The sequence below is a fragment of the Pyxicephalus adspersus genome, chromosome 2 (assembly GCF_032062135.1).
Source record: "Pyxicephalus adspersus chromosome 2, UCB_Pads_2.0, whole genome shotgun sequence".
NCBI classification, from domain to species: Eukaryota; Metazoa; Chordata; class Amphibia; order Anura; family Pyxicephalidae; genus Pyxicephalus; species Pyxicephalus adspersus.
The window spans coordinates 73,620,250-73,642,294 of record NC_092859.1 but is presented as its reverse complement, the minus strand read 5'-3'; the positions used below and the strand labels follow the sequence as shown (position 1 = coordinate 73,642,294).

Sequence of the window (22,045 nt, the reverse complement as noted above, 5' to 3'; positions counted from 1 at the left end):
AGTTCCTAATATGTTACATAGTTGACATAAAATTGTTCTTAAACTGTTGTTAAATTTACACAGTTGATATAAAATATTTTACTACAGTATTTGGTTCAGAATCTTTTTTTTCTAGATTTTCCTCCTTTAAAATTAGGTGCGTCTTATATGCCGGAGCGTCTTATATGGCGAAAAATACGGTATGTAACAATTATTTTATTTCCTTCCCTATTTTCTTATTTTAAGTACTTTAAATAAAAGTTATAGTGTATATCATAATATAGAATTGGTCCCATTTAAAATTTACACTAAAATTATGATTGAGATGCAAAGTTTTCCTTATTCACTTAGGAAAATAAAGCTTTTTTTATTTTTAAATTGGTCTTTTGTTCTTTTTTTATAGTAAAAACAGCAGGTGGCTAAATTTGAATTCTTGGCAAAAATGAAAGGAAAGTATATTCTTATCAATCATGCTTTAGACAGATATGTAAAACCAGCTTTACGTAGAAATTTTTATCAACTTGTAAGTTAGTAAAGCCAGGTACTATCCAGCCTTTATTGGCTAACATAATTTCAAAATGTAATATATTTACAAAAAAAACAAGAACAAGCATTTTATTGTTTCAGGCTAACAACTCAATAGTTATTTTCCTTTAGAGCTAAAGTTTAACCTTTCCATACCTACATTACTTACAATACATTACTTATTTCATACCCAGAATCAGCATCACTAGGTTTGTGGGGTTCTCTGTGCAATACAGGCAGACCATAGCAGTGTGCCGTATAAAGCTTCCAGAAGCTGCACCATGCCATGAACCCCAATGCAAGCAGTGGACTGACTCTTGGGAGAAGTTATGCAAATACAATGATGGATGTCATTCTGGTGGTGAGGGGCATTGCTAGGCAGGCTGTATTTGGGGCGTTTATAGATCACTATAGGTGAACATGTGATGCTTAAACCCCATGACTGAAAGAACTAAAAACCAAAAAATAAAAGGGTGTACTAGGACCAATAAGGCTGAAGTAAGACATGCAATATTTTATACATTAAACCATGAAATCAAAAGATGAGACTGGTGACCCTATAGCAATCCTCACATCATTATCTACTTTGACCCACCTCATTTTGCCATGGTATAGACACACAACCAGTGGCAAATTTGCGGTAAAAATCACTATCTGTTTGCTCTAGCTCAACTCCTTTCACTGTTGAAAACTGTTCTATGTCCAGGACATCCTTGCAGTAGATTGCCTGGGGCTGAAAGATAGTAGAGTAATGAAGTTATATGCAGTTTCTCAAAGCATCATAAGAAGTAATTTCTTGGTCCCATGACCAGCAAAAAAACAAGGGAGTCTGGAGACTTCATTTTCTTCAACTGTTATAAATAAAATGTAATTCTTACATCTGGTTTAAATGGAGGTTCTAGCATTCCGGCTTCAAGCCTCTTAAAATTTATATGCCTGAACAAAGGGTGTTCCTTTACTTCCTGGGCACCACCGCCACGACACCCCAATCGCTGATCAGGGTCTTTACATAAAAGCTGTAAAAGAAAAAAGTGAAAAAAAAAAAGTGAAAAAAATTTTGAGAACTGAACACCAACATGACACCTATTCATACAGAAACAAAAAAATAAAATGTGGGTGCGTGGGAAGGTTCGTTTCTACAGTATACTTATTTATCACTGCTGTGCATGTGATGTGCCAATCAAAGTATATCCTTCTAAAAAGAAATCAATACTGTATGCATCTGCAGTCACGCACCATGGAATTGCTATATGCATCTGACAGCAATTCACAGCAAACTCCAAAAAATATAATAATACTGCTCTTCTTAAGAAAATGAGAAATCCAATTAAAAACCTGCAACAATGAACAATGCCTTTAACATTCTCGCAAAAATGTCGTCGAATTTCGTATGGGTCTGCGGAATTTCAGCAAACCAATTTCGCGAAACCATCAGAAGATTGAGGAAATCATTACGATCACCGGCACTAGAGGTTTATTAACCTCTAGTGCCCCGGGATTGCAGTGGGTTCTTGCAGCCCTGGGAATCCTCCTGTTTGCGATCCCCAACACTAGAGGTTAATTAACCAATCTTTTTTTTTAATAAGATTTTGTTTGGCAAGTTTACACCGGTTGTTCTCCATTATAATTTTGGTTAGCAAGAACAGTCGAATTCGCTGCGAGATCGAGCTCGCTCCTCCTTAGTGGTCACCCTTGGACAAAAGAGTATTAATGGCATGTCCACTAAGTAAAAATAAAGGGAAAAAGCCTCAAAAAAGAAAAATTATGCAGCCATCACATCTAGGAATTAGTATTCTTCAGTTTATTACTATTTTGTTTTGGAGTGTAGGGCCCATTCACACATTTGTTTGATGCATTGTTATGTATTCTTAAGGGCAAACAAATGCATCTTTCCACTGCACCTGCTGCAGCACACTAAAAGGCTTTCTGCTGTATTGTGCACTGTCAAAAATGGTGCATGTACATTCTCCTGTGGTTAGGTGCTAAGGCCACCAACTCAAATGAAGACTGCCCAATGCAGTGCATAGCATTGCACAGAACCAATGAACCAAAATGTGCATGGCCCTATGTGTATGAAGGACTCCCAAGATATACTTTCAGATTTAAAGTGGAACACTGAACATTTAGCTAAATACACAAAGTGCATTGCATATGTACTTTACACAATTTCTCCTTCCCCCGCCCACTCTTTATACTATTGAGCGAAGGTGCCTTGTCCTATTCTGCAATACAATTTCAGGTTCACATTCACAACTAGCTGTTCCAGTATGCTTGGTTTTACTTTCTTATAGCCAATTTCTCTGTTTTATGTTCCAGACAGTTTCTTTAATGCAGGATAAACTGCAAACTAAATACTTTATAAAAGCTTTTCCTTTAAAACCTTTCTTCTGAAAAACACCCATGACTAATTGCGCATTTTGAATAAAGGACCTACATTCTTAATTGTTTCACAACAGGCTGTAAATATAAATGTGCTACAAAAAGGAAAGGAAGTGGTACACCTTCCTCTACAACTGATGACAGAAATCAAGACCAGGTCATGGGTAACAAAACCTATTTGTCTTCCTATTACTTAGGTTTGCAGAAGTAAAAATCAAAGAAATACCCATATAAGCTAAAGTCTTCCTGTCAGTGACTGTTGTGCCGTTGCAGACATTCACCACACCTACATCCTCCATAAATTACAAGTCAGACATTAAAGTCCTGAGAACGTTTCTTGAGATTACAGACTACAACATATATGTCGTAGTCAGGCAAATAAAAGTGGGGGGACACCCCAAAGTCAGCAGTCAGATCCCATCAGATGACCCTCAATACATTCAATTGTACATATATTCACTAAACTAAGATGTGCATCAGTCAGATCCCATCAGATGACCCTCAATACATTCAATTGTACATATATTCACTAAACTAAGATGTGCATCAGTCAGATCCCATCAGATGTTTTCTAAATAAAATAAAAGGTAGCACATAACTGGTCCCTATGAACAACTAAAAGTAAAACTAAAAGTAGCAGAATTCTGTCCATAGGAGTTAGAATTGTTATAAACACTCAAGCCCTCCACTCTACTTAAAAAAAAATTTAATATGTTTGTTGCCCATAGCCACACAAGCTCCAGACATTGAAAAAGTGGATATGTAGAAATTAAACCTGTAAGTTTATTAATTCTAATGGGCACACAAGAAAATTACATTTGCATAGTTTTTGTCTAAAGTCGCTTCATGTTTCTACCATGTAGCTCAAGGAGCACTTGGGGACAATTTACTAGGTTCTCACACAAGAATCCTTAAAAATCCTTATTTTAAAAGAGATGGTTAGTCAAGAATTCAATGAAAATTTGAACATTATGGTCACGTGACTGAGATGAAGGTCCTTATGCTACACTTTGAGGCTTGCTTTAAACATACAGACTATGTATCAGTTTTTGTAGTTTCCATCATCAACTAGATTTCAGCTTTTATGAGGTAGCAGTTACAACAATTAGAGGTTGTTTCTGATTGGTTGCTATAGGTTTTGGCATATCCCCATCATGCAAAATCCCACACAAAATAGGATTTTACTCACCATAGTACAGAGAGCCCTTGCCTCCGAGGAAAACTTGCCTGAATATTCTTCTTGGCCTTCTTTTACTAACCGCTCTACCTCCTCACGTTTGATCTTTCTCTTCCTTTGCTGAAAAGGGGACTGTCCCTCAATCATTTCATACAGAAGACAACCAAGTGCCCACCAGTCAGGGCTGAATGTGTATCGTTCATTCTTCACAACTTCTGGAGCTAAGAGATAAAACACGGTTACAATCTCATCCTACCTAATGCTTTTCCTGGTCATATTCATACCTTAACTTACCCATATATCCTACAGTGCCTACTCTGCCTTTAATGGTTTGACCTTCAGGGATGTGAACAGCCAGACCGAGATCTGAGATTCGGATGTGCCCTATAGGAATAATAACAGTATGAAAAACAAGTCAGGTAGACATGCATTTAGCAGACACCCACTCAAATATAAAAATATGCCTGCACGACATCCGTGGCCTCATGTATAAAAATAATCTATGAAGGAAGTTGAAAAATTTCTGAATTGTTTCATGACTTGAGACAAATACATTCACAGCATGTGAAGAGAGTCAGAACCTACGGTAGGTAAAAGTTGAAGCTGCTACCATTAACACTAATGCTTGGCTAAGCATTCCTGTTCAAGCCTATAAGGGGGATCAGAGAACACAGGCATCTCCAGTAGAAATAAACTTAAATTTGAAGTTTGGGATTAAGTAATCATCCAAAAAAATGTCAACAAGAAGTCTCTGCAGGTACCTAACAGATACACGGCTTGTAAAAACATGTCTCCAAGTTGCAGTGCAGGAACACCCTAATGGCATAAGCAAAAGTTAGTCGGAAGACCATCATGCAGGGAAAAGCAAAACAATTAATGACCGGGTGGGTAATAACATTTTATATATCACCGAGATTTTGTCAGCCTGGAATTAAGGATTTAATGCCCACCCACAATGTACATACATAGTGAACTTTTTATCTATTTGGCTCAATAATTTATATTGATTGAGAAACTTATTGCATACCATGGTCATCCAGCAAAATATTTTCTGGTTTCAAGTCCCTGTTGAAAGAAAAGAGCATCCAGATATGATATATATATATATATATATCATACATACAGTAATGTTACTTACTATTCCTAGCTAAGCATAACTGAGTACTAATCATAGTCAATGAGGTAAATTTTCACCAATGCTGGGCTTTTAACATTAAAAGCATCAGGAAGCTGTTAACTTCTTTTTTTCTATACTTCTTTGTATGCTTGTTGTGGTAGTGTAATGCTATATACCAGTGTTAAATTCAAAGCTTTGTAGTATCAATGCTTTACACTGATACTACAAGAAATGTTAAAGGGCCTTTTCTTCCATAAATTGGGAATCTTTTTAGAAGCCTGTAAGCAGTTTGTGACAAAGATCATGAGCACTAGCCTCTAGTTGAATAGTACTTCAAAACCCAAAAAGGCTTGCTGAAAGCTCTGCAAACACTTTGCAAAAGCTTCCTGTACACTGCTCATATACAAGTCCATAAACAAGGCCTCAATGGCAGGGCAAACTTCTGGCTAGACATATTACTTGGGAGGTCAATTCACTTGTCTTTTACATCTGCACAATCTTTTCAGCATGGATCCCATGACTGAATATCTTGTAGGAGAAGAACTTTTACAATGGGGTTTTTTTTAAGAGAAAAAAAACTGGACTTCACTGGCAAACCCTACAGGTATTTGCTAGAATTCAAAGGGAAACTATGAGAAAGTTTTAAGTTACATCTGCTCTTAGGTTAGCTCTTTAGCAGCCTACATGTACCTTCCCTTCTATGCGGTGCTGCTCAGTTTGCCCAGGAAAGTGGGATAGTGACAAACACACTATTGAAGACTTAGGACTACTTTAGGGATATAGGCTTGTGAGCCCCTTTGGGGGACAGTTCGTGACTATGAACTATGGAGTTTGTAAAAAGCTGTGAAATATGTCAGCACTATAAGATATAGGTTAATAACGTTAAAAAATTACAGTTTTTGCACAGATCTGCCCTTATTCATGCTTGATCAGTTAAGTACATGTTGCCTGCAAAATGTGAAGGAATTTGCATACCTGTAGACTATTCTTTCTTGATGTAAATCCTGAAGGCCACAGCAGATTTCTGCAGCATAAAATATTGCTCGATCTTCATCAAATCCAGCTTCACCCATGTGGTAAATGTGAAACTTTAAATCCCCTCCATTCATTAGTGTTAGCACCAGGCAGAGAGCATCTTTAGTCTCATATGCATAGGCCAAGCTAACCTGCAAGTAAAATATTGACTTTGTACACATGGAATGGTTATCCTTTACATTGGTGCTAAAAGTTTGTCCTATGTAACATATTTAAATAGAAGATCATTTTAAATTATGTTTTAGGAAGTGTAGGTGGGCACATGGGTAATATTTTTTACATGTTTACACTATTTTTCTATAGGACTTGTATTTTTAAAACTTTTTTAGTTTTTGCTTTCGGTACCACAAGGCAAAAACAAAACAAAAAATCCCAAGTACTTTGGGTAGAAAGGCAAAGGCCACCAGCTTGACAGTCAGAACAGTCAGAATGTTACAACATATTTAGGGTACATTTTTTTTAAAGGATACTTCTTTGGCCTGCCCATAAGGTCACCTAATGCAACCTCACAAGCTTTAAAAAAAACAGAATGGTTATGTTTCTAAATTTACAGTTCCAATTAAACCTCTTGCTAATCCTAATCAGCCAAAACTCATACCCCCTTTGTCTTCAAATACTGAGAACATTTTTCCTTAGCATACATAAAATATAGACAATTTTAAGTAATACATGCCCCTTCCCTGCTTAACTATCAACCCCTAGACCTACAGATGAATCTGTACTTACTACAAACCTGCTGTTGACTCTCTCTAAGATCTGCTTCTCATTTAATGCCATGGATTCCCCTTTTCGTTTTTTAATGCGTTTCTTTTCAAGTTTTTTGCATGCATACATCTTGCCAGTGGCTCGTACTTGGCAGGCACAGACCTAGATACAGTAATAAAAATAGGAGAATGATGTCAATTTTAATTTACCCAGTGCCAGCAAGATGCTCACACATTGTGTTGATTTAGGTATATTTCCTTTGCCTGCCTTTACGAAAGAGACAGTTCACTGTATGTCTCGAAAGAGCAACTGGCAATAGGCTGACATAGAAAAACAAAACACAATACCATGCAGGTTAGAGTTTCTAGCCAGTGGCTTTTGTTATCCTAAGAGTGGTCCTGGGGTTATCACATGAACTTTAATGATATAAGTGTGCACGTCTATGTGGCTGCAAAAAGGAAGATTACTAAGTGTGTCGATTATGTCACCATCACCAGAAGTTAAATTTGAACAGAAAAGGATATTCCATTAGATGACTGTTCATGGAATATGCCTATTTTATCACCAAATCATGTAAACCTAGTGGCTATACTTAGCAAGATAAGCATCACTTTTTGATAAAATCACATTGTTGATTATATATAAATAAGAGGAACTTTTTTACACACTAGACTGTACATAATCCAATGGTTAGCCCAATAGAGTGAGATACCATAAAATGTACATTTTAGCAGTAGAAGTATTGTGTTTACTGAATCACTGCACAACAACGATTTTGTTACTGGGAATAACACATGTGATTTACATGATATCGAGTATGTCGATTCAAAATCTGAACTCAGAATTTGCCCATCACGTACAGATTTTAAGTTAAGGGCGCCCCAAAGCTGTTTAAATGGTCAGTAATTGGGTATTTTATTTTTACATGGGAACATTATAACAGTTGCAGCTACCACTATGCTCGCTGCCTCAGCTGAATCACGCCCCCTGGTGGCATGAATGTTCCGACAGCGGCTGGGCAAGTCAGTGAGCTGACATCAGAAATAGGTAAATAAGGCGAGATGAACCAAGGGCTTATCTCTAGTGCGAAACCATCTTAATGGAGCTAGGCCATAGTAAGTCTGCTAGGCCATAGTAAGTCTGTTTTGAGCTAAAGATGAGTAGGCCCAGCTGTGTTAATAAACCGGACAAGTTTTGCTACATTTGTGGCAAATGTACCTTCTGTGATTAACGCAAGAACCCAACCAAGAGGGTGGGATTTGCTTACAAGTATTACTTTAGATGTGAAATTGGAGATCAGGATAAAAGCTGGGCACCTCATATCTGCTGTCAGTGGTGTTACGTTGGCCTAACACAATGGTTGAATGGGAAAAGGAATAAAATGTCTTCTGTATGAGTAAAATTGCTGGGTTTTGGACGAAGACCAAGTCAAAAATCATCTATCCTGATTGTGAATCTGCTCTGAAGCCAGTGCCACATGATGCAGAGAATCCAGTGCCAGTCCCTCCTACATGTGTTCTTACTGACAGTGACATGTCGGATGAGGAACAGGAAGATGATGTCGATGTTAATGAATGTTATGAACCCAATATGAAGAGGGTAAGCCACATTTTATAAGCCAATCAGATTTAGATGATCTAGTAAGGGACCTGTCTTTGTCAAAAGAGAAGTCTGAACTGTAAACCTCCAGATTAAAGGAGTGGAATTTGCTACAAAAAGGAACGACAACTTCAGACTTTCGTGATCGTCTCACAAAGTTTGCAGGGTATTACAAGCTGGAAAACGACATTTGCTTCTGTACCGACGTGAGTGGTTTGATGATGGAGTTAGGTTGCGAATACATACCAGAGAAGTGGAGATTGTTCATAGACTCGAACAAAGCAAGTTTGAAAGCTGTATTGCTGCATAAAGGTAACGAAAAACCTTCTGTTCCTTATGCCGAGGGAATGAAAGACATACGAATCCATGGAGGTCATTTTGAAATTGGTTAACTATTCAGAACACAAGTGGAACGTTTGTGGTGACCTGAAGGTGGTGCCACTCCTTGGCCTGCAATTGGGATATACAAAATATATGTGCTTTCTGTGCTAGTGGAACAGTCGTGATGACAGCAACCATTACAAAGTGAAAGAATGGCCACCCAGACCTGATCACACTGTTGGCCAGTACAATGTGAAGCATAAATCATTCATTGATGCAGGGAAAGTTTACCTTCCGACACTTCATATTAAACTTGGATTAATGAAAAACTTTGTTGTTGCAATGGATCGTGATGGTATGGGTTTTCAGTATCTGAAGGACAAGTTTGGAAATATCTTAACAGATGCCAAACTGAAAGCAGGCATTTTTGTTGGTCCCCCAATCCGCAATTTGATGCGTGATGCCACATTCAGACAAACTCAACCCACTTGAACTTTCTGCTTGGGATTCATTTGTGCTAGTTCCATAAAACTTTCTGGGCAACCAGCGAGCTGAAAACCATCCTGAACTAGTGAACAACTTGCTAACAGCATACCATTACCTTGGCTGCCGAATGTCACCTAAAATTAATTTCTTACATTCCCACCTGAAATTCTTCCCACAAAATTTGGGTGATGTGAGCAATGAACAAGGGGAGAGGTTCCACTAGGACATTTTTGTTATAGAAAGAAGATATGAAGGCCGATGCAACCCCAACATGATGGGCGACTACTGCTGGTTTCTGCAACGGGAGACAGCGGAGAGCCACAAATGCAAAAGCAAGTGCCTGAAACACTTCTGAAGTGTACATGTGTGTTGAACAAGGACTCGGGTGAATTATGTGTAATTGTAAATGTTGTTGCAACATAAAAATATGTTTTTGTAATGTCATGGAACTGTGAGGCAAAAGTTGGTTATGTATAGAGATTATATAGTAACTGAGGAACGAGAGAATGTAGCTAATTGTGTCTATATGCGTAATTAACTTAAGAACTTGACATCCTAGGCAGAATCAGACTTCAGATTTGTATTCAGTGCATTTGATTTAGTATAGGACACATGGATTAGACCAAGTAGCAGACAATATTTTTTTTTTTTTTGTGATGCAGTGTTAAGAGTGTAAAGTAGAGCACATTTATGCTTGTACTTTTGCGGTTTCTGGTTACATAATGATGTCCTGGTGGGTAGAGTATGAAAAAAGTACATACGGTGAGGGAAAGAAGTATTTGATTCCCTGCTGATTTTATTTATTTGCCCTCTGACAAAGAAATGACCAGCCTATATTTGAACTCAACTCGTTGTGTTTGGAGGAGGAGGAAGAATGCTGCCTATGACCCCAAGTACACCATCCCCACCGTCAAATATAGAGGTGGACACATTATGCTTTGAGGGTGGTTTTCTGCTAACGGGACAGGACACCTTCACTGCATCGAAGGGACAATGAACGGGGCCCTCCTTCCCTCAGCCAGGGCATTGGTCGTGGATGGGTATTCCAGCATGGCAATGACCCAAAACACATGGCCAAGGCAACAAAGGAGTGGCTCAAGAAGAAGCACATGAAGGTCCTGGAGTGGCCTAGCCAGTCTCCAGACTGGTTGATAAGGGATCAAATACTTATTTCACTCATTACAATGCACATCAAGCTCTGACTTTTGAGCACTGAGTAAACCTACCATTACAATAAACCTACCATGACAATTATAGACTGGTCATTTCTTTGTCAGAGGGGAAACGTACAAAATCAGCAGGGGATCAAATACTTCTTTTCCTCACTGTATATGACACTTCCCACACAAACTTAACACGAAGTTACAGAAGACTGGCAAAATATAAGAATGGCAATTTAACCTTAAAATATTTACTTAGATCTATCTTTTTTTCACATCCCATTACTAAACTTGAACTTTTTAGTGTGGCTTGTGGTTGGATAAACAACAGGTCACCTGTAGTAACCCTAAAAGGTATATTATAGTTATGATAGAAACTGAAATACATAGCAAAAGCATAGCCTTTGATCTCATGCAGGCATAGCCAAAATTAATTAGTCCAAACCACTCCTTGTTTTTTCAGTAATTTGACAATGTTCTGACAAAACTAAAAACAAATTTAACCTGGGTTGAACCATTTATTAGCAAGCAAGAGCCACCAAATTACAACAGGTCTCCCACTCAAACTGTGTAATACCAGTAACATAAAACTGTACTTGGGGTGGGGAAAACAGATAGTATAGTATATTATATTATATTAGTATATAGTACAGTATATTATACATGCACATGCAGTGTTCTCCACAGAATTTTTTTCACAGCACAAACACACACAGATTTGCTGATCCTTGTTCTTTAAATAATAGGTAGTTGTAATAGTCTGGGTTTTAAACTTTATATAAATCATGCATAGTGGTGATAAGAGCCTCCATTTCTATGTCTTTAGATGTCTGGGGTGGTAAGGTTCCTTTAAATGTTCCACGTAGTGTCAGAAAAAATGCACAGCAATGCTGCTGCATTCTACCACTAGAAATAAGATAAAAATGTGAACCATTTGTTCTAATGGTAGTCATTTTTGCAATAAGTTTTTAACCCTAAAACTGCTTGCAAAAACAGTTGATGTGAATTAAACCTTATGCTGTATTCAGACTTGTGGTGAAATGCAGTGAAGTTATTGCTTCCCTATGCCAGTGAATGGCTGCTTCAGGGGAGAGGCTAGACATATAGAGTCTGAATGGAGGTACAGTGAGAAGTTAGGAAACACCTGAACCAGCGTTGCAGTGCAAATGCCAAGTAGTTGGCAGGGTTTCAGCTATTGGGAGATACACAGGATTGTTGTCCTCTACTGCAGCCTGAGTCTGCCTGAATAAAGTAAACCAAAAGCCTCGTACACAAGGGCTCTGGAGTGGGAAAAAATAGTTATTGATCCAAACTTTCAGTGATAGCACTTTGCTAGTTATACTTGCAGACTTTGGGCTCCAGAAAAATACTAAATAAATAAAAGATAAAATGTAAAATAATCATCCTGAACCTCACCCAGACATCAGCACTAAGAGAATAATCTTATAAAGCCCACAGGACCCCATCACTAGTCTTACCAACTAGAACACCACACCTCCTTGTGGTAACTAATAAGGATCACTAATTTCGCAAAGCTGACAACTAAAGTAGTTTCAAGGGAAGAAACCCAAAGATCCCACCAAAGCAACCAAAGCATTTAGTTTCAAATAAAGGATCTTTGTAGGTGTAGGGGCAACTTCTCTAGGTAAAGGCACTGCTGCCTAAAAGTCTGTATACAATTTTTCTACACCCGAAATGTACACTGTGGACAAGGCTACAACGTTAAGTTTTGCCTAGGACAGGATGCAACCCACTGTTCTCTTGCTGTAGCAAGACATCATTTTCTGACAAGTTAGCCTAATACTGCAGATAAATTTAGATCATTCAGGGTTATAGGAAATGCTACCTTTAGTCTTTAGAAAAGTCTGTTTTTTTTTTTTTGTTTTTACAATTTTCACACTCAAGTTTGAATACAAATAAAGAAAAAAAAAAAAAAATTGTGAATAGGCAGCATTTTATTGCTGAAGAAACTATGCTATACTCAGGATGGTTTTAGTCAACCCCATAGAATATAGTTTGTCAAATAAAAGATGTATTCATTTTTCATATCTAACTAGAAGAATATTATCTTATTATATGCTGCATTATGAAAAGATTCATTTTCTGTAACATTTATACAACATATTCTACACTTTGATCATATTTAGGAAATTAACAGCGGGATGATAATGTACAAAACTGTAGTGGGTTTCCTGAACTAGGCAGAATCTGTGACCTTAAAGCCAAGTTGAAATTCTGCGCAAATCCAGCGACATTGTACACCAACTAGAAGCTGTTTTAGCCAACTAAAACAAGACAAAATAAAGAAACAGAAGACATTTCAAAACAAAAGTATATGAACTAGCACTTCTTTTCTGCATTCCCCAATTAAGCTTGCAAAATTATCAGAGCTTTTATAAATCATAACCAACTCTATTTACTAGGATTAAACTGCAAATAGACCATTAAAGCATGCAATTTGGAATATGATTGCTTTAACGAGAACAGCTAGTAATTGCTAGCATGAGGTAAGACATTAGATAATTCAAAGAAAGCTGTAATGAAAGAATGGGAGGTGCAAATCATATCACTTATCTCCAAAGCTTTTAAAGGAAAAAATATTTTTGTTGTTCAAAGAAACCAATTGTATTTCTCATGCCTTCATGGATTGCATTGATACATAAAATAGTGAGTCTAAGTGGTCTCACTTCACAATACTCCAATGAACAAAGATGGACATTCAGCAGAATGTCATGTGATGTTCTTATTGCTTGCTAGGAGGTATAATACTGTGTCCTTGCTATGTTGTAAAATACTGTGTCACCAGCTTATATATATTCAGTTCTGCATGATCAGGACCCAAATATTTGATGAAATGTTTTAAAATAGACCCATAGGAATGTTAGATGCATGAATGGAAGGAAGATTAGTATAAGAGTAGCATATGCAGAGGAAAAAAAATAATTGCAGCCAGCAGGAAAAGAAAGTATAGTGTAATTGTATCCAGGCAGATCTCACTCCCCAGCTGTAAACATCTGACTTTTTTAACACAGTTTTCACTGCTGTTATCCAGGTATTGCACTATAACTGAAAAAAGAATGGGAGCAATAAATTATTATTAAACAGGATTTATATAGCGCCAACATATTACACAGCGCTGTACATTAAATAGGGAGCTTACAATGGCAATAGTCAAAAAAGGAAAAGCTAAAACAAAAAAAAAAAAAAACATTGCTAACACTGCTTCTGCCGCATAAGACAAACACCAATCTGTCCCCCTATGCTAAACTGGACTAACCTCCACTGACTTGCTGGTGTTGTGTTTACATTTTCTATGGTTAAATTCTCTTTGGATTTCGCTGTGCCTCACAGGTGACAGAGTACTTTAAAAAGTACACAAGGTGAATTTAAAAAGGTCCATGTATTCAGGATCTTGAAGGACTAAAGACAATTTAACTGGCAAAGTGGTTGGCTAGTGGAATTGCTAGTCACGTTATGTTTTAGAAGATCCAAACATAGTGAGTTAACATTAGTTTAGGTAAATCTAGTCTTATCCTTAAAGTTTCCATAAAAGTCAAACTATTAACCCTTACCTCACCAAATCCTCCTTTGCCCAGAACTCTGTATTGGCGAAATGTATTCTTTGTGATCAGCTGCCTGAAAGAAACGACAAAAAGAGTGGGGGTGTCTGATAGTGATACATGAAATGGTAAATCCATATAGCATTATAAAAATCATGACTAGCAGAGACAAGAACTTGGAAAAAATGCAATATTGCTCACCTCTCCAACCATTTCCACTGTAAAAAGCGGTTGTAATATTGGCTATCCAGGTAATCTGAAAATGGAGCCATGCTGAGGAAATCATGAACAAGTCTGAAAAAAATACAAAATAGTTAGAAAAAAAAACTGCTACTCGTAACAGGACCAGAATGAATGTACAAGTATTTGTATTGTAATATACCAGTTTCACAACCCTTTTTTGGGACTTGGCTTACTTAGAAGAGTCTTTGAACAGCTCTTTGCATGGTTTGTTCTCCAAACTGTCTCTACAACCAGTGACCAACTGCTCAGGGACCTCAGTAATAAAGTCTTCACTCTGTTAACATGAAAAAAGTTATCTGAACATATTCTGCACAACCATTAATAAACTAGCTCTAAACAGTAAACTCCTATTATACCCTCTTGCCCCCGAAATTTTGACCTACCCCCGAAATAAGCCCTAACATTATTATTATAACAGATTTTTCTGTATTTTTACCCTGAAAATAAGCAACTATATATTTAAAAATACATGGACAAGATGTGCTCTTTTAAGGAAAGTGCTATGGCTAGACATAAGAAAATGGGGCCAATGGTTCCAAAGGAAATGGAGTAACAAGAAATTCAGGATGGAATTCTGGGTTTAAAGAGTTATAATGTTCCAGAATGTGACATGACCATTTGAAAAAATGTAGATTTTTTGCTCAAGAATAAATGTTGATTGTTGCTCATGAAAAAATAGAACATCCCCTGAAAATAAAACCCTAGTGCATTTTTTGGAGCAAAATTTAATATAAGACACTGTCTTATTTTTGGGGAAACAGGGTACATGCTACACTTTATAATTACAGATATAATTACAGGATATTACAGATAATCAAATTTGACACACATAAAAGGACAGACGCTTAAAGAAAAAAAAGCGCAGATTAAAAAAGATCCATGACTTTTACTAAACAATTCTGCACAATAAACCAAAACCTGGAAATTACACAGGAGTTATACAAACATGGCCAGCTCCACCATGAAGAGATGTTCTTCCTCAGGGAATGAAATGATATGCCAGGACACAAAACAAATCCCCCACAAATCTTCTCCTTTTGTGAAGCATCAATCAGGATAATTTGTCTTGGGGTCCAATTCACACAGGAAGATTTTTGATTAACATTAACTTTTCTTATATTATAGCGGTAGTACTAATATCCTACTATGACAATTCCAGAGGTATATTTATTAGTTATTAGAGCACCTCAGACGAACATTACGAGGAGCTATAAAATGACCTGTTATACACCTATTTTTCCCACTATATGGCCATGGCCCTAAAACAATTACCAATTATTTACTATTTCCCTGAAAAAGAAAAGTGAAAAAATAATTAAATAAAAAAATGACCAGTAAGAATCCTTATTAGACCCATTAAAGTTTAAGTGTTTGTCACTTAAAGTCTGTTTATTGCTCAACATTTCTCCTTAGTTCAAAGAGACCCCTTTAGAGACTATATTTGGTCACTAATCTCCAAAAGGCAAAGTCTGGAAAGAAAAAAGGTTGTATGAATAGGAGCTACACACAAAAATTTGTGCAAAAGCAGCTAAAAAGTAAGTTTAAAGCCCAACTAAACTCTCAGTTTTTATCAGCAGCAAACATTTGATTTAAAAAAAAAAAAAAAGGAAAAAGAAAAAAAAGAAAAAAAAAAAAGTGACAGCCTGAGCAGAAAAGATCCAACAAAACCCCTGCTAAGCCGGAACTCTCCAATCAGTTGGAGCTTTGTTGATTGCAGAGATATGGCTTTGACCTCTGCAACAAGGCCACTGCTTTCCAGACAGAGGAAGGGTCCCACTCTGCAACATTAGGGGTATGTGTGTTTACTAAAGCTACGTACACACGTCAGATTTTTATCGCCCGATAATCGGCATCGGCCAATTATCGGGCGAAAATCTGCCGTGTGTACAGTCGGTGTCGTCCATCGTCCGGACGACCGACCTGCCGGATCCACGGACGATGGACGACAGCCGATCCTAATGAAAGGGAAGGGGAGAGCGCGCAGCAGGGTGCCGCTCCGTCGCTCTCCCCCTCCCCTCTCCATAGAGCATGAACGGTGCTGTATGTACAGCACCGTTCATGCATCGTGCACTCCCTTGTCTTTGGAAAGGATCGTGAAAGATCCTTTCCAACGACAAAAATTGGAAGTGTGTACGCAGCTTTAGGCTGCGACTAATTTATAAAAACAACAAGTTGTAAGACTTAAAATACATGCAATAACATGTGTTGATGCACGTGGGATATAATTAGATGATTAAAAACAAAGGTCTAATAGGACTCTAAAAAGGAATATGGGAGGTACAGTTAGCACTCCACTCTAAAGTGCATTTGCAGCACTAGGGTTCCAGATTTGAATCTCATCCAGGACACTACCTGAATGGAGTTTGTAGGTTCTCCCCATGTTTGCTTGGGTTTTCTCTGGGCACTCCAGTTTCCTTTCACATCTCAAAAATATGTTGTTAGGTTACATGACAATGTTTGGGACATTAGAATTTGTGCCCCTTCAAATAAATGCTAATGACATGACTATAGACTTTGCAAATTGCTGCATAATATGTGAACACTATATAAATACAAGATAACAGAATTATAAACTAAATAAATTTTTAATAATTAAGTGTGCCAACACATACTAAGTGTTATGTTGTTTGTAGCAGCTGTATAGCTGTTCATGTAACAATCCTTTTATTTCCAGTGGTATTTTGGTGATCTGCTTCTATGAAATTCTGCCCGCTCATCTCCAGCCAGCAAAAACTTTGTAGAGCTAAAGCATCACTGCTCAGTGTGCATGCTTTTGGCAATAATGTTTGCCCCCCTCCTCTTCTTCTTCTTCAAAAAAATACATTTGCCAACCATAAAAATGATAGTGCTACATTAGCAGCAGCAACACTTTGAGCAGGCAAAAGTGTTTTTATCACAAGAAAGACAAGTCCAACAAGAAAGAAAAGTCCCAGATGAAAAGTCACATGAGACCTTGGAACATAACTATTACATAATAGCCACCAAAAGTATTTCTTACACCATCTGAATAAACTTGTTATATATCTGCATTGATGTGCCTCTTTCTAGGTAGACTATGTTTGTCCATAAACTTTTATGGGTCTCCTTGCACAAAACATGCTTCCCTATTTTCACTACAAGTCTGCAAGATTAGTAGATGTTACTGCACCTTAAAGTGACACACTTGGACACAGTCACCACCATCTGTTGGTGTGCAGCCCAAGTAAGCCAAGACGTGTGATTACAATAAAACAGTTCCATTACATCCTGCAGAAGATTTGATGTTAGCTGTAGATAGTTATTAAGGAAATAGAAACAATGATCTTTTCTTGTTATTGCCAAGTAATGTTTGGAAATACAGTCATATGCAGCTTTTAAGAAACTGAGGCTGCATTTGTGGCATCCAATATCAATCTGTTTGCCAACACCAATTTAAAAGAGCCTTTTCTTTTCTTAAGTGTTGCCAAAAAAACTGAAAAAATAGTACACAAGCAAAAGGCAGATAGATTTACTGTAGCAATGAAAGGCTGCATCAGGGGACTTAAAAGACACTAGGTTATATAAAACAGACTCCTCTAAATAAAAAGCTGCAGGTATAAAGTACAGGCTTATCTACACATTTTTGTATTGTGGAGGATTGCTGCTAAGTTCTCCAAACATAAAAGTGCAAGAGTCAGAGAGGCTGGCAAACATCAGTAAAGTAAGGTAAAATAGTAAAGTGCCAAAATGCTAGGAAAAGAAGATTTGGGTGTCTGCGGCAGGTATGTGTGGGCAGTTCTAAGTTCATCGATGAAGCTGGGTGATGCAGCAAACCTGGAATGGATTTCGTTAAGGTCATTTGCAAGCAAATGTTTTGAATCCTGGACCAGATAGAAGCATTCCATGTTTGCTGGATCACCTAGCTTCACTGATGAAAGTGAATCCTCTCCAGCCTTGGAGAGCTTTAATAATCAGGCTCTTTATATCTGCAGCAGTTTTATATAGATGACATTATGGAATAGACAAACTACATGCATTTTTGCAATTCACCAGTGCTCATAAAAAAAAGACATATTTATCTGTAAATAAACAGTGTACAATTCATTCTATGATAAGGTCGCATTTAAAATATCACTAAAATGATAGCTCTAGTACAAAGTATGAAACGGCTATTTATAAATGAAAAACATAAAATAATATTACTATTTACATAATATAAATCTAACTATTCTGAATATAGATGAGGGGAGAATTATAGCAAGGAGTTAATTAAGACTTTTATAAGGTAACTAATTTAAGAAGTGACAAAAAGGAATACATTTTATTAACAATAACCTTTTTATATATTCTTTTTATCATATGCAGATTAAGGTCACACCTTTAGTCTGCATATATAGTAAAAAGGTACATACAACATAACAATACATTGTTCAATGTGTTGCTTGCAAAATATGTAAGTGTCGTTTTATAAACGAGTTGCTGCATTTTGACAGCCAGCACAGCTATGTCATACATTGCAAATGACTGATAGAAATTGCCAGTAATAGCAGAGGGGAGTGGTGACAGGAAGCAAATGTTGAAGATACACTTTGTTTTATTGGGCATATCCTACATTAGAGATCCTCAAGTGGTTAAGAGAAAGCAGCACTGAAGTAATTTATACCGTCATCATCACATTATGAAAAAAAAAAAAAATCTACTGATGCATTCACATATTTTCCCTCAAGGTCAATGCACTGGTATGATCCTTGTGGCAACATTAATATTGAATGACAAAACCAATCTTTTGGGCTTCTACCAACGCACTCCTTGAAGCTGATTTTGTGGGATTAACAATGCGAGGAGTCCTTTTTTAAACTCTGCTTGTCTCTCCTTGTCATAGCAGGTCATATCCTCATATGCTTTCCTTTTATTTACTTTGTGAACTTGCTTACCATATTGTATTTGTGTGTGCCTTTGAATAAATACCTTTTATTGAATGACGGAAGACTTTTCCTGCACACATGCTTTATTCACTACTACCTTTCTTCTGAGAGAAGATACTATTTTCTTCAGGCTACATTTTCCAGATGTGGTCTGACCAATGCTTTGTACAGGGGCAGCATTATGTCATGATCTCTGCAGTCTATTCCTCTTTTGATACAGGAAAGTGTTTTGCTTCAAAACAGTGATGGGATTTCATAATTTTGTAGTTAAACAATATCTAAAGCCAAAACGTTCTGTTTGAAGGAAACAAACAATGGTAGTGTCCATATTGGTCTCATAATCCATCTTGTGACTTAGAACTTTCAAAGAGCCGAGAACTCCCTTCCCTATGTGACAGTATTAGGAGTCTGAGATAAATGTTTAGTGAGAGGAAATTTAATAAGTTACATTCCCTTTCAGACACTACTGGTGGGACCACCAATTACAGTGAACCCTGTTCCTTTACACTGACTTAAGCTTGGTAGACATGTGCAATAACTGTCGTTAGAAAACGAACGACTAACGACAGATCAATGATTATTTTGGAACGATCGTATTGTGCACAATTCTGTACATGCTGTAACGACATGATCGTCCAAATATAATCCACCAATAATGTACACACGCTAGATACGATTGTTTGAACGATGCAGGCAGTGACATGTAAAGGAGAAAGTGTACTGCAGAACCATCCACTATCACTGAACGACCGTACACACAATAGATTGCGAACAATCGTCGCCCAATCAGATCTGCCGGGATGGTCGTTCGTTTCCAGCGTCATTCCTCGTTCATCGGCGTCGTTGTGCACTATTTTTTAGTAACGATTATTGAACGAACGGTCGTTAGTCCTTTGTTTCCAACGATGATTATTTTATGTGTGTACGCAGCTTAACAAATGGAGCTTGTTGACTGAAGGAAACAATACAGAGATAAGCTTATTAATGATCTGCTGCTCCTCCACTGTTCAATCACAGCCCTGAGCAAGCTATACTGCTTTGGCTACAACATAAAATAATGAGGTCAGAACTTGGCTAAAATCTCTAGACTATTCTACAAACTTAAACATAAAAAATGAACATATTCAAAATAAAAACACAAATACAGTTACAAACATAACTACAGACATAGTACCTCATGTGGTTGCTTAAAAGCCTAACCCAGTCTGCATACATGATTTATCAAAGCAGGAAAAGCAGTGGGAAAATGCTTGTGTTTTTATTGGAAATGTGCATGAAATGTCAACTGCAGTATGGGTATTTGGAACATTAAAGTGTCAGGTATTGATTTGGAATGGAACAAGAGTTAGTAATGGGAATCGAACTGCGGCTTCTGTGGACCCTATAATGATTATGCCAGGGGCTAACATTGACAGCTATATTCTGATTTAAAAAATCCCCTTCTCTCTAATCACAAAGATTAAATTAACCAAAGAGGTTAATTGCCCCAACTTTAATGTTTATTTGGAATGAAACAACAATACAGCTTTGGCTACAACAGCATTTCTAACACAAAAGTAACAGTAGCAGAAAAGATTCAGCAAGTGAAATTATTAACAATTGATAAAAAGCTATATTGCAATTAAATTTTCAATGCTTATATGCTGATATCGATCCAAGACATTCATTAGCCAATTGCACAATGGCAGAAACACATACTTTAAAAAATAAATGTTTGTAAGAAGTTGGTGCATTATCAAAATTGGGGCACAGAGATTGCTTTCTCTCTGTATGCTATGGCATCAGAGGATTTACACTTGATCGCAGCTATCCTGTTGTGATTAAAGTGCAATAACATAAAATAAACATATACCTTTGCGTTAGATTTTTGTGGCTCTGTGGCTTGTATCGGCTGACTTGACGTGTGTACATAGTCTACACCAACATTAATTTTGTATAATTTTTAAGCATTTATAAAGGCATTTTAAACCAATATATGTGACAGAATAGTTAAGACAGGAGAACATGTCTCACAAACATCCCAATGCCTAAAAACTCCTAAAAAATTCTCTATCTATTTTTTATATGCAGATCCTGTAATGTTTATAGGTATTTTAAGAGTTCTTGAGTTTGTGAGGCATTTATGGGTGTATTACACCAATTCGAAATGTTGCAGAATAAGTTTTCTTCACAGTCCATCAAGAAAACACTCTGGTGTGGACTGGCCCAGAATAGGAATTTAAAACATGGGGATTTAAATGATGGCGAAACAGTCTATTTAGACGTAGCCCAGAGGTAGGCAAACTCTGGCCTTTAGGCCAGATATGGCCTAGCCGATAGTTTGTTCCGGCCTAACGCCCCCTGGCCGTTGCTGCCTAATCCCGGCCGGCAACCCTCGGCGGAGCTGGAACAAACTACCGAAGCCGGAACCGCATGCGGCTCTTGAGCCTCCGTGTTGTGGTTCCCCTCCCTATTTACAGCGGGCGGCGTTAACACTTCCGCCACCGTGGTAAATAGAGAACATTCCTTCTCCTCTGTATGCATGGCATAGGAGAGGGATTTCCCTTCAAGGGGCGTTCCTGGTGAGGGCAGAGCCATTAGGGCAGGACTCCGGCCTAGTGTGCTCCTGCCTGCCCCTGAAATGGCCTAGTGGCCAAAAAAGTTTGCTGACCCCTGACGTAGCCTAAACAATTAGTACCTCTGGCACGGTGTAAAACCAAAGGCTTTAAACAAGAGAAGACCCTTGACAGTCTAACACACCACATAGCACAAAGATGACTTCTACAGACAGAAATATGGCTGTGCTATGCGATCACTAGTATATCCCCCATTGCAGCTATCTTGCACATCATGTAGGTGGAAAAGAGAGCCTTTAATTTAAAAGTCATTGGTTCATG

General features: G+C 37.5%; 1 protein-coding gene across 1 annotated transcript in view; it reads right to left on the bottom strand.

Moving 5' to 3' along the window:
* Positions 1-22,045, bottom strand: part of GRK6 (G protein-coupled receptor kinase 6) — a 43,216-nt gene that overhangs the window by 10,893 nt on the left and 10,278 nt on the right. The window contains exons 5-14 of the mRNA XM_072401004.1: positions 14,460-14,560; positions 14,245-14,337; positions 14,056-14,119; positions 6,939-7,079; positions 6,153-6,343; positions 5,088-5,125; positions 4,355-4,444; positions 4,073-4,281; positions 1,383-1,520; positions 1,100-1,237 (exon numbers count right to left, since the gene is read on the bottom strand). Of these exons, the coding sequence (XP_072257105.1) occupies positions 1,100-1,237; positions 1,383-1,520; positions 4,073-4,281; positions 4,355-4,444; positions 5,088-5,125; positions 6,153-6,343; positions 6,939-7,079; positions 14,056-14,119; positions 14,245-14,337; positions 14,460-14,560 (1,203 nt within the window). The remainder of the gene's footprint in view (positions 1-1,099; positions 1,238-1,382; positions 1,521-4,072; positions 4,282-4,354; positions 4,445-5,087; positions 5,126-6,152; positions 6,344-6,938; positions 7,080-14,055; positions 14,120-14,244; positions 14,338-14,459; positions 14,561-22,045) is intronic.